At 40.0% G+C, this 15,382-nt stretch overlaps 2 protein-coding genes across 4 annotated transcripts in view; one reads left to right on the forward strand and one right to left on the reverse strand.

The window, feature by feature from the left end:
• LOC139816118 (uncharacterized) overlaps positions 1-3,684 on the reverse strand; it is a 41,360-nt gene extending 37,676 nt beyond the window's left edge. Inside the window, exon 1 of the mRNA XM_071783466.1 lies at positions 2,881-3,684. Coding sequence (XP_071639567.1) covers positions 2,881-2,937 — 57 coding nt within the window. The 5' untranslated portion in view covers positions 2,938-3,684. The remainder of the gene's footprint in view (positions 1-2,880) is intronic.
• The window catches only part of LOC139816087 (uncharacterized), an 84,580-nt gene that overhangs the window by 19,514 nt on the left and 49,684 nt on the right, over positions 1-15,382 (forward strand). The gene's annotated exons all lie outside the window — the stretch shown is intronic.

A 15,382-nucleotide genomic window follows, 5' to 3' on the forward strand; every position in this document is an offset into this window, starting at 1 on the left:
TACGAAATCCGATATGTCAGCGGGAAAATATCAGATTTAGTGTAATAGTTTGTTTATGACATAAAGTAATTTTTATGTAAGTTATATGATGTTTTTCTTATTAACTCCCATAAAGAATCCGGAATAATGAACGTAACGCGAATCGGCTTCGGAAAATGCATTTACGTCGAAACGAGATTCCAGATAAAAGACATTTCGTATACGCCGAGGATCGCCTGTGTTGTGTATCTTCCACGGTGTCGCATCATAGTGGCGCGTGTCTGTGCGTGGATTGTGCTAGGATTACATTTGTAAACGTGGTATTAGACGGAGACGGCCGTCCATAAGAACCTTTTTTAACTGGACGCTATTCGCCTTGGCCGAATGATTCTCTCGTGAGCGCCGTAACGTGGTTAACTTTTCGTATATTTGCAGATAAATTATTGCATCTTAAATTTGCAATTTTTAGATGCATCCGCCTACATAGCACCACCGCACACGATGTGCCCATATGAGACGAGAGTCGAAAAATACGTTTGTATTTGAAACATACACAGAAACAAAAGCTGTTCGGCTTATAAAATTTTATATTAAAAAAGACTCAAAATAATTCTAGCATGTTTTTAATTTTTTCAAGTTTAATTTTTTGTAGTTTTACAACCTTTCTTTGTTCTTATACTGTAAATTAATTTTCTAGTAAAATAGGCACCGTTTAAAAGTATTTCAAAAGCATACTTTTACTATCTATACATATATTCTCAAAATTGAATTTGCCTAAAGTTATATTTGCTTACAACAAATTTCTTAATTCATTATTCTATAGCAATGTCTATATCATATCATTTTATGTATAATGTATTAGATATCGTTTTATCTTTAATTTATCCAATTATCATCAATTTTAAATGTGACACGTTAGATCCGTTTTTAAGTCAAACCACGAATTTAGTGAATTAATTATTCATTTACGTATAAATGTATAAAACGTATACAAGCCTATGTGTTCCGAATTGTATTTTACGCACTCATAAATCTTGCTTTATCGCACTGGATTTTTCAGTGACAGGCAGCTACTGAAAAGAATCGCGTCTACACGCGCCTGGCATTTCAGATGCATCGCGAAATGTGCATTCGAAACGCTACACTTCCATATCGTAAAAAACATTCGCGCGAACAAACCAGTTGCCAAGAACCGGATCACTTTGCGATCGGCGGTCCCGTAATTGTCATACGGTCGTGAGCGTTAATTAATTGAATCATTGAGGCGCTGCCTCATCGTTCGTCGGCTCGCCGATAATTAATACACTTATGCGGAATATCTCTCGCTTTAAGCTCGACCATGTGCAATCACGTAATTTGTGATAGGACCTTTAATTCGCAAAAAAAAGAAAGAAAAAAAATCAATACAGGCGAGAAGAAAGATGTAAATAATCTCGAATGATTAATTAAAGCTGCTCCGTGAATAACGAGCGTATTACGATCGAGTAAATATTGGTTATTAATTAAATCCTAATTAAATACGGAAAGAAGCTTTGTATATTATTGCGAAGTTACTCCATCTGGAAATTCGACATTGATTTAAAAAAGTATATTTTAAGTCAATTTATCTCAAAGGAATAAAAATCTATACGAACATCTGCATCTATATATTATCTCTTTAATTCTCGAAAGAGCCAATATATCATTAATGATGTCGTCTCTCGAGAGACACCAGTGTAGTGTCTCTCGCCAATTCTTTACTACAGTTTGCTAATGATTTTATGCATGGCGAACAGAAAATTAACATGGTACTCGTACAAGCCACGACATATGTATACATTTGTACGATCTCCATTTTGTAAATTCTTTTGATGTCGCGAAGGAACATAGTCTTATTTGAGAGCTCATTCTACGTCTGTTTTATCAATATGTATTGAATTGAAAACTGCAAAACAATTTGAGATATAAACCTATCCAACACGTATAAATAATATGTATATGTATAAATCTGTATAAATAATTCAACTTCCGATAACCCTTCTCTTACTCATAAAAAATTATCTAATATGACTTGCAAATTAGTTACCTAATTATAAGTAATTTATTCATTCGTCAGATTGTATTAATTCAGATTTGATACATTCCGCCATCCGATTATAGGTATCAATTGGGTTCACTTTGACGTTGTGTTGATACTTATGTAAATACCATAACATTTATTTTCTTTCTCTCTCTCTCTCTCTCGTCTATAAAATGTACGGCTCACGAAATTTTTGCGTTGGTCTCATCTTACGTTGCATTACGTAAGAAAAGAGGCGCATGATCGCTCGCAGGGACCGCGATAAGTTAACATTCCGCGCTTGCATAACGAAAGTAGCATTCGCCCGCGACGGCGACGTTTTATTGTGTATCTACATGTATACCACCAGGTATACTCGATGTAAGTATAGCGGGCACGGGGCTAGATAACGACGTTATCCTTGACTCCAGCCACGTACACCAGCGGACACGTTGCACGCGCCGTGTGTGAATGCCACTCTGCATACGAAGGTACACGCGTTGAGATTTTACGAAAGCCAACCGACACTACAGATCTCATTGCTAACGAAATAACAAGAGTATAATTATTTCATTGCATTGCATTATCTTCGTCATCTTAAATCTCACTGTATTTCACCGGGGTCCAACGAGATCACGTTTAAATTGTATCCATTTATTTTTAAGAAACGTTTTATTATCCGACCGTAGAACCTCGTAAAGTCGAGATACTTTAAGTAGCAATAGTTGTTCGTGACGGACGATAGCAGGAAAGCTCTGGCCTATACCACCGGATCCGTCGCCGTCGACTACGCCCTCGTAAAAGCGCGTTATCGACCTCTCGGGGTCCGATCGCTCGTAAAATAGCAATACGCGGGGGCTTACCAGCAGGAGAAGCACCGTGCTCGTGGTGATCGCGTCGACCGATATGCCGCACGCCATTTCTCGCGCTCTCGAACGAGGGGGTTGCTCGCTCTCCTCTACCAGACCATCCTGGACGCGTCGTCAGCTCGCAGCTCGCAGCTCGCAGCTCCCCGGGTTCGTGCCACCCGCGGGGACTCCTCGGGAGTCGGAGGTCTGATGTTCACTACTCCACGGCACACAAAAGAAGAAGAAGAAGAAGAAAAGAAAGAGGAGGATCACCAATTACGTCCGTCCCTTAAATCGAATTGCCCTTCTCTCTGCGACTCGCGACTCCCGACGAGAGGACCCACGCTCGCTCGGAAATTTCCCCGATAGCCCGTGGTAATCGACGATTATTGACTAACGATTTAACGACATGCCAAGCTATCTCTCTCGCGGACGGAGGGTCCGATCGGAGGTCGGATTACGGTCGATCACACTCGCTCTCGATCGCTGCTCCCCGCGCGTTGTTGGCCTTTCGCCTCTCTCGGACGTCGATTACCGTCGATCGCTCGCCCGATCGCTGATCTCGTAACGGGGACGTGAAGGACGCGCTTGCTGCCGAGGACGACGTGGATCGGCACGGATGGCCCGTGGCTAGTCCGACACGTCGTCGTGTAAAAGGTGACGATTACACGCGGTCCTAACCGTAGCACAGGGCTCGGGCAACTGACAGCGGGTCAGAGCCGCGGCACACGGCGCCACGCCGCTCTTACAGCTGATCTGAGAGAACCGATCGCCTCTATCAGCGCTCCCCTCCTTCCTTCCTTCGCGAGGGGGCCCGCTCTTACCCTCTCTCTAACGCGCGATTCTTAATCTCCGCGCCGCGCTGTGTCGCGCCGCGCCGCGCCGCGCCGCGACGCTCCCTCCGACACGTCCCAATTCATCCCGATTGACTCCGATCTCGGATTATGTTAATGTTCGAATACCTGGGGGCCACGAATAGAGCAGAAGAATGTTAAGGATACATATATTATCGCTCGAGATTCGATCTATGTATCTTTATTAGAAATTAAGAATGAATTTTTCCTAAAGCGAGGAATTTTGAGTCGCCACTTTGTTGACGGAATTCTTAACTCTGCTATTTCTAAAATACAAAACAACAGAGACAAGACTACGAACCGCATTGAAAAATATCCCTGTCCCTTTGAACTCGAAGTTGCTAAACGTGCAAATTAGCAGAATTAATTTTGTCACTTTTAATGAACCTTGCTCTGGTAATGCCTAATAATTAATTTTTTGTACTGACACGAAACCCTTTAAAATTGCTCCCTATCCTTACAAAACTACGAAGAAGTGCCTTTACTGATCGAAAAAACGTTTGTACTCTTTCGCAATTGGACGTGAGCGAGTCTGTCTGTCACCAGGTTGGTGACAGAATGCAATGATAATTAATGGTCACGAAACAATTCATAAATATTAATGCAAACCTACGTACGTTACGCTTGCATCCTGGATGTTTGCGGATATTTCGCTGTTGGTTTTACGAGCTTGCAAAAAGAATGTCCTATTAAAGCACGCTAATTAGTTGTGTGGTGCTCGTTACCACGAACTGAAGGTCGTATAAGCCGTCGGTCGCAGACAGGCAACGATCTATAAAATTTCCGCGTTCCCTGGAAATATAGCCCACGTGCCCTTAACGACCGCACCGGCTCTTCTCTTCAGTATTGTTCATATATGATCCTTTAAATTATAATTAAACTGCGATTTAAGACCTTAATTAACAAGCTGTTTAATGCTGCGATTAACAACTTTTGGCACAAAAAGAAAATAATATTAAAACCCATTAAAGTTTCACCTACAAAGAAATACCTCGGAATGCTCACTCGGTGATCACTGGTGTAATATATGAATCTTACGAAATATCTTCATCTCGAAAAAACGTACTAAAATGGGCGGATGAGTGAACCAAACTTTCTATCTTAATCACGCGGTGAAGTAATCGATAATAATGGCTGTAAGTTGTACGAGCGATTTCGCACGGATCATTTTTGGCACTACAACTCGTATATAAGTGCGTATATAATTTTTTGATTGTCTGTTTTTGTTTTTATTCCTATATATTTTCAAATATAAGTCACAAACGTGGCATTATGATCAATATAATCAAAGAACTAGCTTGTGCGGGAAAACTTTTACGATCTTGCATAAAAATCATTCAAGATTGCAAGTTTACATTTGCATTTCACGTCGTTTTTGATGTCTCTAACTTATTTATACGTAGTACCAGGTGATGTTGTTTGTCAAAATTGATTCTCTCGAGGGAATCCTAAATCTCGAGAATGACAGTCATCGGAAGATGGCCGCTCTTTCGAAATCATCCTACGGGATGGAAAATCAAGAGGCAGGGGGGTCGCGGAACTGATGGTTGCGGGTTCAACGCGGTAAAATTTCCGGAACGGCTATTCGTTCCGGTGTTCCTCCGTTACGATAGAGGATATGATGACGACGATGACTGGCGGGGAGTATAAAGCGTATTTAACGAAATCCTTGTGCAACGGGCGCGGATGAATAACCGACCTTGCGAATGAGCGGGACGACCTTCGTGGTGGCGCGCTCTCACGAAGACAAGGATATATACCGCCTTCTTCAGGTTTTTCCACGCCGGATACGGATCACGAAATATCTTGAACGCGGCTCAAGTTACATCGGGCTTTTGGACCGCGTTTACACTCGATCACGCACGGTACGAGCGAACGTAGAACGTATTTCGTTCGGAACGTCGCTCCCGATGATTAAACCACGCGCGAATTTATTGGCGCCGTCTCGACGGGCCGTGACTTTATTTTCATTCGGCTACCGTTTGTTTCTACGAAAAAGGAATATTTGAGAGAACATTTTGCATTTCTCAGAACCCGCACTCAAGACTGCGATTTAATCATTTTTCCTCGAGCTATCGTTAACGAAATATTCGATCAGATAGCTTCCCGCGAGTTTGCCATTTCATCAAAATTTGAACAATATTTAAGTTAGCCACATAATTTATCTCATCATTAAAATATACGATTAATATCTTGTATACTTACAATATAATATAACATTACATTAATATTTTATAGAGACTCAAAAGTTTTTAAATAAAAAAATATGTTTAGACATTGGTACTTTTAGGAGCAGTAATCTTTTTTCTCACGCTAGGAAAAAAAACCAGTATCTTACAAGAGACGGAAAACTTTCTGAAAATCCTAAATTTTTCTTGAATTTGACCCAGGTAGCAGAGTGACGTCAAATGACGTATTAATAACATCTTAATGACGTCTCTAACGTCAATAAAACGTCATTAAGACTTCATCTTGCTATCTAGGGAGTAACTTCTTAAATTAAAAAAACAAGGACAATTGGATTTTTCTAAGATGACGATAGATCATCTCAAACGAGTTTTCTCCGAGTGTGAAATTTCAGTCACTGCTTCTCTTTGAAGTGAGGTATCGATATATATCCTGTTGGGTATCGATGCGCTTTTTGTGACGCATGGCATATCTCGCGAAGATCATTGCGCCGCCAGAGAGATCGAGGATGCTTCGGGGATCGCATGCGGCGCATACGGTATATACCGCACGCGCGGGCCGCTAAATTTTCCCTTTATCTGCATTATTCGCGTGCCTATACCCCGGTGCATTTACTCGCGCGGGGCCTTCGTAGGAATCCAAGCGACGTAGCGGCCGGGTCTTATATCGGAGGTCAGCCGCGACCTAGGAATATCCATGGGCGCATTGTTCCCGCGCGAGCGTCGGCATTGTTTCGCGATTTCGCCGGCGAAAGGTCAAGATACGGGAGGACGGAGGATCCATATCTCGCGCCCGGAGAAGCAAGAGGGGTTTCTAAAGTGTTCGGCAAAAATCGTGGCGGCTGGGTGCTTCGGATACCATCGCGACAAGGGATTTTTAACCGTACGCGATGAATTATTACAAACGTATAAAACAACTTTCGAGCAATCTGTCTGTTGTAAAATTTAGGAGAAAAAGAAAGCGATTTAAAATTGAACAAAAAATTAAAATTTAATAATGTTATAACACAAGTAAAAATATAATGTAGCAAATATAAAAATAAAAATAAAAGACAATATGAATATAATAATGAATAAATAAAATCTCAAGAAATATTTTATTTAATTGATGTGTAGAAGAGCCGGTGAAGAGAGAGGTGGATAAAGAATAACAAACGTCTCTTCCTGTTTAAACATGCGGCGCGGTATCGTCGCGAAAAGTTTGAACAAGGACCGTCAGTCTCGCCTACGGTCCAGTTCCACGTTGTAAAAACTCGTATTTATTCTCGGCGCATTCCTCGCGTCCGTGCGGACAATGTAATTGCATTCCGTAGCGACTACAATGTATCTGTAAGTCACTCGGCTCGCTCTCTCACGGAGATCGGGAAAAATATTGATCTCCGCGAAAGAGGATTCGTTTAACGACAAAGTCCGGGGTTTTGATTCCCACGAGATTCGTAAATATTGCGTTCGACTGTGTGTGACGCTATCCTGACATATAACGCCAGTTTTACGTTATATACATTCCTCGGATTTCTTTGGTTATAGTCCCATAAAAATGGTTGCTTTCGTTGTCGAAATAAATGTCTTACTAGCCGACGCTTAGGGAAATTACATAAATTTAATAGCCTACTTTAATACCAATTGATTATGTGCTACTACTGGATTCATAATTGACAAAAACAATTCTATGATTTATCTTCTATTTCACAATTTAAAAATAAAATGCAAAAAAAATATGTGTAATACTAAATAAGGCATAAATAAATGTGAAAAAACAAATTTGTCAGATTCGATTTGTATTTTGTGCAACTTTTAAGGATCCTGTCATGCGATTCTTTCTACCTGTATGTATGCCTATGTAAAAAAAAAAAAAAAAAAAAATACATATGCTTTCGAGACAATCTATTGCGCATTCGTATTCGCGAGGTATGCATCGAGCAAACAAATCTTCGGACAATAATGCGCGCGCGAAGTCGTAAATCTTGTAGCCGGACGATTTAAATCGCGTCTTTATTTGCGACTTTATTTTTGTCCAAACGCGACGCGGATTATTGAAATGAAATCCGCTTTTAACAGGATTTGTTTAATAGGTATGGGATAATATTTAATAAGCCGGCCATCAGACTATTATTAACGATTGTACCAGTTTCTTAGATATCAAAGAGACAAATATCGAACTTAATAACTAACAATAAGTTCTCTCACGCGGATCCGATTGCTTTTAATCAAATACATAGTGCTCGGAATCATCAATTGCAGAATGACTTGCATATCACCCGGTTTTCATATCACGGAAACCCCACTTTTCCGTAAGACGGATTTTATTTCTAGCGCATTATGTCGGGAACGAAAATATGCGTGTCAAGGTATCAGCGACCATTAAATCGATGGGGAATCGAAAGGGGAACGGTAGCAATCTCCCAATGGGACCGATTCTCTGGGAAAGCATATTTCTTCATATTATCGAACAGTTTGGATAATTTTCTCTGAATCATTGCGAAGTGGATGATTTCCGGTCCTTAAAATCCATTCGATTTCGCTCTCGACACGCGACTGAGCATTCAGCGTGTTATCGAAATCGTCGCATCACAGTCCTCGCGAAAAGATCAGATGATGTGAAACGAATGTCAGTAGATTTCAACAAGATACAGGAATTGGTTACTAACTATACAGTCAAGATGTATGTAAGGATAAAGTAATTAATTAAGTCGTGTATTTATTGACTTTTCTGAAAGTATGCGTCGCAATACGATCCGCTCGATGGTAATGTAATTATAATTATGTAGTCACGAAGAAAAAAAAACCTTATCATCACATCTTCTTGAGAAATTGATCTTGAATAAGTGTTTCTTGATTTAGACGAAGATTGCATCGAGAAATCAAATTGACCGCTGTCAACCAATGTGCGTGTGTTCAAAGAATGCTTTCTAATCATACACATACTTAGACACGCAGGCTTATGTGTGAATTCCGATACACACAAGTGGCTATAGCACGAACGGTAGAAAATATGGTATTGGTATTTCCAACTTCAATGCGAAATATATGTATATATATCTGATGCGAGTGGCCTTGAATAATACAAACATTCAGAGAAACTTTTGCCTCGCGTATCGATATCCTATGATTCAACGGGAAGTAACTTAATTACGCTTGATTTCATCACAAATGGTACACGAAACTGTATGAATCAGTCTGCAATAGTGGTAACTTTTGTGAAACAGCATACCGGATTTTCGATTAACGATTACGTTGCCCTAATTCGACATGACATCATGACATAGTTTATTCATTAAAATGAAATGCAATTACCCCCAAGAAAATCTTGATCAGTACGATTAGTAAAATAATTTTCATCGCTTAAAACAACGAAGTTATTCCCTTAAAGTAAATAAAGTACGAGAATAACAAGAGAGCTATATAAGAGGCAGAAACTACAATGTGACAGAGAGAGAAAGACACATGATAGACGGAAGAATCAAAGAAGAAAGATGGTGAATTGAGATCGTGAAGAAAGCACATTAAAATGTACTGCAAAGTAGAATAACAGTTAAATTTTAAGGATCCAAATGTTGTGTTATATTGACCACACTTCTAGTTAATTACTTTTTAGAAACGCTTGGAAAAAAAAATCGAATTCTCAACTCTTTTCGTCAAAGACGAATGCGTGCATCCGAAATAATGTTCCTGCCTTTTTTGCAGTCACCACCTTGTTTCGAGAAGTTGAAACGGGTATCCCTACAAGTGCTATTAGTAACGCGCGTACTTCGCCGGTCTGTATGAGAAATGGTGACGCATACGGGATGCAGTTGCACATACGAGGTCGGAGCGGCTCCGCCACGGGCTATCTGTAACCATTAAGCGAGCGGGATGCCGGCTTGTTATAAATGGCGGTGCATTCTTGAAATTAATCGGCGCGGGGATGCAAGACCGGATCCCTATATGCCGCGCCGCGCCGGCCGGCGCGGTACCAGCCACGCCGCGCCGGTCGGTCCCGCGACACTTTGTTATGTTTTCGTGGATCCCCACGTAAGACGGTAGCGGGTCCAGGTCCCAGGACCGGAGATTGACATTAAGATTGGCGCTCAGCGTTCAAACGAATAGCCGTATCATCGTAGGACGGGAGCGACGTTGTGTACGAGCTCGTGCGTAATGTGTTCAGAGTCAAGAATAGGGGTACATCGTAGCAAAAGTCTTGCGAGTAAATAGCTTCAAGCAAATAGACAGACCATGAAAGTGTTTATCGAAACGTATGAATCTCGCCAGCAATTTGGTAACTGCGTGATCCGATGAAAAGCAAACCTGGTTTTTAGTACCTATTGAGAATTGAATTACCGATTACTAAAGTAAAAAGTTAAATATATTCTTAGCTCTTTTCATTATCTGTCATTTTATTCATTATAAACTCGATTTTATAAAACAATTACAATTTATTTGAAAAACTTATCGATTTAAGGCAAAGTATTAATAAGTAGATATTAATAAAGCTTAATCAATACTCTAACTTTCTATTGTGCAATTTTAGATTTTATCAATCTTTTTGCATTAAAACAAATCATTATTTAAAAAATTTTAAATATAAATAAAAAAGTGCAGACTGCTCTAAGCTCATACATAAAAAAAATTCTTTTTTTGCTGCTTCTCGTCAATGTATTGGGAAGAATCCGTAAGTATATCGGTGACGGCTTTCAGAATGCAGAGATCCGTATTAAGATCAAGAGCGAGTTTGTAATGGACACGGTTAACGTCATTCGCATCATGCGAGGCATTTCATCGGGAACATACTTGCACGAGCAGTTAATAAAATCGACGAGTAAGTACGTCGAGAAGGTGGCAGGATGCTCACGATGGCCTTGTCGTTTCGGTAAACATCGATGATAAATGAGAATGAGTTCGTTAAATCGCAACGAGCGGATTGGGCTGGGCCGAGCAAGGCCGCTCTAAATGGAGACGCCTTCTTCAAATCGATCTGCAACGCGCATAAAAAAGCGAAGTCTGACTTCCGCGATACTTCGAATTAAATATTATGTATTTTTGTATGGTGCTACAGCGTGTAAGATGGTAGCAATCCGGTTGGGATTCGACTAGATCGATATTAAGATTACAACCGGGCGATAATAACGAACATGGATCACAACATTCGGAAATAATAAAATAAAATAATATTTAGGTTGTAATACATTCATATATAGAGTGTGTCTAAACTCTGCGTTGATCTCAACTCGATTGTGTCCACTGTTACGATAATTTGACGACACTATTATGTAAGTGTGCAGCAATCATTTCGTAAGAGAGATACTGGATCGAAAAATTTACATACATATATTTATAACATAACAGATACAAATTTTCTATCTCATAGTTCCACACACTCACACTCACAGTCAGTAAAAAAATCGTTACTAAACGCGCTGGAAGATAAGACAAAACAACGTATCCCTTTAATTAGTTTAGTATATACAACTAATGCCGATTAAGTTTGGGATTTGTTGCGCGAACGCCCTTTTGGAAAACGATACTTTTCGTAGAGAAACAAAGGAAACACGCCGGCATGGCATGGAGACCGGTGATGAGGAGAAATTTGAATCTACCGTCGTGAGTGACACCAACTTTCACGTGGCGCCGGATTTTTGTCCCCTCACGTATCCCGTCCCCTCTATAAATAGTGCCGATATTCGGACGAGAATGTCGGGGGTGGATCAGGCCAAGTGTCGATAAACCTTCCTCCACTCCTCTGATCCTTTTAACATTCGCGATTAGGTCCGTTGAAGCTCCACCTCTGGCCTGGAAGAACAACCACCGCGCGTTCTAACGTACGATGGCCCCTGACGACTAAAATAGAATTCGCGTGGAATTCCGCGGGATTCCAATGTGCATTCCGACCAAAATTCTGGGACTTGGGACCCTGGACGTTTTCCATATATCTTGTGTGATCATATCGCGGCTTTACGTGGAAATCGCAGCGATAGAATTAAATATATAACACACACTTTTGCATATATTCTTTTATATTATATACAGAGTAACATACAACACAATATATTCTCTGTTATCACAAATTCGATTGATAACAGAGATGATCAGCTATAAAGAATCATTAAAGTTACAAGTTTTTCATTTCAATACAAAACACAAAACTGAATGGAATAAGGATTAATAAAGATTCAAGTTACGCACAAAAAGAATCATAACGTGCTTTTATTACATTGATTATTATGACTAGAGGTAAAAAAGAAAAGATAGGAAATTGTAATTGTATCCAAATTTGTAAATATTCGCACTTGTCTAAACTTGTCATCAATGATTAACGCAACGCGATGTTCATTACACGCGGACATATATATCACTATATGTCCGAATGATGAATATCTTTTACGCAAATTCCGACAACTTGATTAATTAGACGATTATTCGATCATAAGCTCGTTTTGCCTGTCGACAACTATCCATCAGCCTCGATGAATACCCCTTTTATTATTTCTCATTGCTCTCCTCCACTCTTTCGTTACGAGGGATTGATGGACATCGTGTGACATGCAATATAACACACCGTTGGACGTCCTCCATATCGTTCTCTGCAGATATAATCAAGAAGATAACATGTTTTAAAACAAGTCTGACATAAAGCAATAAAACATATATTACGTATAATATTTCGTAAGTATTCAATTTATCTTTCTCGACATTTGTCGAATCGGATAATCACTATATTTTCACATAATATAATTGATAAACAAAGTTTATAAAACTGCACACTTTTGCGGACGCCAGGTACTTTGACTTATCGGAATTTATCGCTTAATTGCATCGTCCTTTTGGCTACTGTGTATACACATTTCAAGTAACGTTCTCGATTACTGATCTTCAAAACCGATTCGCATCGTTATCGCGATCGTGGATCGACGCGTCTTGAAACGTCAGCTTGTTTTCTGACCGCAGATGTTTACACACCTAGCACGGGAATTAATATGCTAAGCTATGATATCGAAAGATTGTCGCGACGTAGCCGGTCCAATTTCTGTGACGGGGCGTTGTTCCGCATAATTCGGACGGTCCATTGCGAGAGGCGCGCGGATCTGCATTTTTCGCAAGGTCAACCGGTACTTATACCCCGATACGATGCGGGAGAGACGACCTGAGCAGCGGGTCGAATTTCTGTCGGACCAACGGCGAATGATTTTTCAACGTTGTGAAGAAATCTGAAACACGGCGACAATCGATTTGCATAATGCAACTGCCCCATAGAAAAGATTCGCCATCCCTTTTCGTGCTCTTCGCTATCGTGACAGTAAAGTATTACATACACAAGAGATAGAAGTATGGCCCATCGTTACCATATTAATCTTGCATAAAATATTCTCTAACGAATTTGAAGCAAAGATATTTTATTAAAAAAAAAATAGTTTGTTTTTTAAATATATTTTTATATTCTAAAATCTGTGGAATTTATCAAGTCAAGATATTAAGTTAAATGAGTTTTAAGTGCACTCGGAAAAATACATTCTTGCACGATGTAACAGCGTAAAGTGAAGATGTATTATGACATTGTCCTAATTGCGATTGTTCGCAATTGTTCACGCGTGAACTATGCTTCCTCTCGTCATTAATCTTGTTTGGCATTAATCATCACGTCGTTATCCATTCTTATGAATAATGTTCCCCCGTCTTCATTATGCTTCACGTTGTGCATTGAACAACGAGATGGTTGTCTTTAACGTACAATAATGCATATCACGGTATAAAGGACATACCGAATAAGAATTAAATTGGACGAGCTCGATTTGCATAGCGCGATCAGCGAGAACGGGCTTACGTTCGTTCCCATATGCAAGTGGAATGAGAAAATGTTGGCGAAAAAATATACATTTAACGACCTATCTACGCTGTACGACACTCGATTACATGAACCCATTTATATCGTAGCAAATTAAGAATGACGCGTCGGTGGATTGCCTTGATTTCTCGTTTACGAGTGATAGATGAGGGAACTTTGTGAAACAAAATCAATGTCAGCCAGATAATCTGAAAATTTAATCAACGTTGAGTTTCTCAATGATCACATCAATCTTTATCACAATCTTTATGACTGCAAAAAATACAACAGAAGAAAATCGAGTAGATAAAGATATCTCGAGATAAGCAGTTTTGTATCTAAAATGCCGCCTAAAACACTTTCAATTAAATTAACTGGTGATTTTGGAATGGCATAGAGACGCGACGATAGTCGCATATCTTCTTAATTGGGCAAAAGTGATATTTATTGGCGGTAGGAGAATTATATTATAATAAAAACCGTCCTTAAGAAAGATCGTAAAGCTGATCAAGATAATACAATCTGAAGATAAAATATACTTCAAATACGATAGCAACGACCACCTATGGAGAAAATAGCCGTGAGCAGAAAGCGGTAGCGTGCGGCAATTAATTAGCATAATCTACAGTCGAATATATTGCAACTATGTGCGATCGTTCAGGCGAAGAAAAGCTACATGGCGCCAGTTGTCTCGTTGTGCCTTTTGCGAATTCAAAAGAATTAGCGAGCGATCGAAACGAACCATTCGATGTCCCGTCGAGACGAGTTCGAAGTCAACCGATCAGGATCAAAATTAATAAAGATAAAAATATTCGATTATTTGCCACGCGCATCGCATTACTTCGTGAAAAGAATTCAAGCGCGTTAACATATATTTACAAAGAATAAAATTCGAGTAGGAGAGCGAAAAAGAAAAAGCAATCGATGGAAAGAGAAATCTATAATTTAAATGCGGATTTAATCTGGAACGCCCCGCGGCAACGACATGTATTCGAGTCTTCAATGCATGAACTTAATAGCGCGCTTGAAATTATCGGCACGAATCTTCACCAGAATGCTCGATAAAATATTTTCGTAAGCGGTCTAACGAGAGAGAGAACTGTCGTTAATAGTGCGTATTTCTTGATTATCGCATGCGGGCTAGGGCTAAGGAACCTCGGCGATCATGTTTAAATTTGTTAAAGTCGTCCATCGACTTTCGTATGATAATTTCGGAATTTTTGTTGCACTCGTTGTTTGTTCTGTCGAGGACAAATTTTTCACGCGCCATAATCGTAATTTCGGTGCTTCATGATGCCGTAACGGCCTGTCAATGTGCACCGAGCGCCGATTCAACGGGATCTTATTCGAATACATGAAAACGATGCGAATGTACTTACATTTTGTACTTAACATTTTGTTGCTTTTATTATGCTCGGCGAAAAACGACTGATAAGATATACTTACGTGTCATCGGCTATTCTCGGAAATAGTTTCGTACGTGATTCACAGTGATTTTGCGTTAAGCAACTACTGATTCACAAAGTGAGCCAAAAGAATCGTCCTTCGCGGTCGCACGTCACATATTCTTCGGGTTCCGGCATCGCGACGTGTCGCTGACCGACTTAATAACCGACTAATTGACACGCGGGCAGCAACTGGAATCATAAACGGTCTGATTTATCAGCAGCGAGAAGTTCGTA

The sequence above is a fragment of the Temnothorax longispinosus genome, chromosome 1, assembly GCF_030848805.1.
Source record: "Temnothorax longispinosus isolate EJ_2023e chromosome 1, Tlon_JGU_v1, whole genome shotgun sequence".
NCBI lineage: Eukaryota > Metazoa > Arthropoda > Insecta > Hymenoptera > Formicidae > Temnothorax > Temnothorax longispinosus.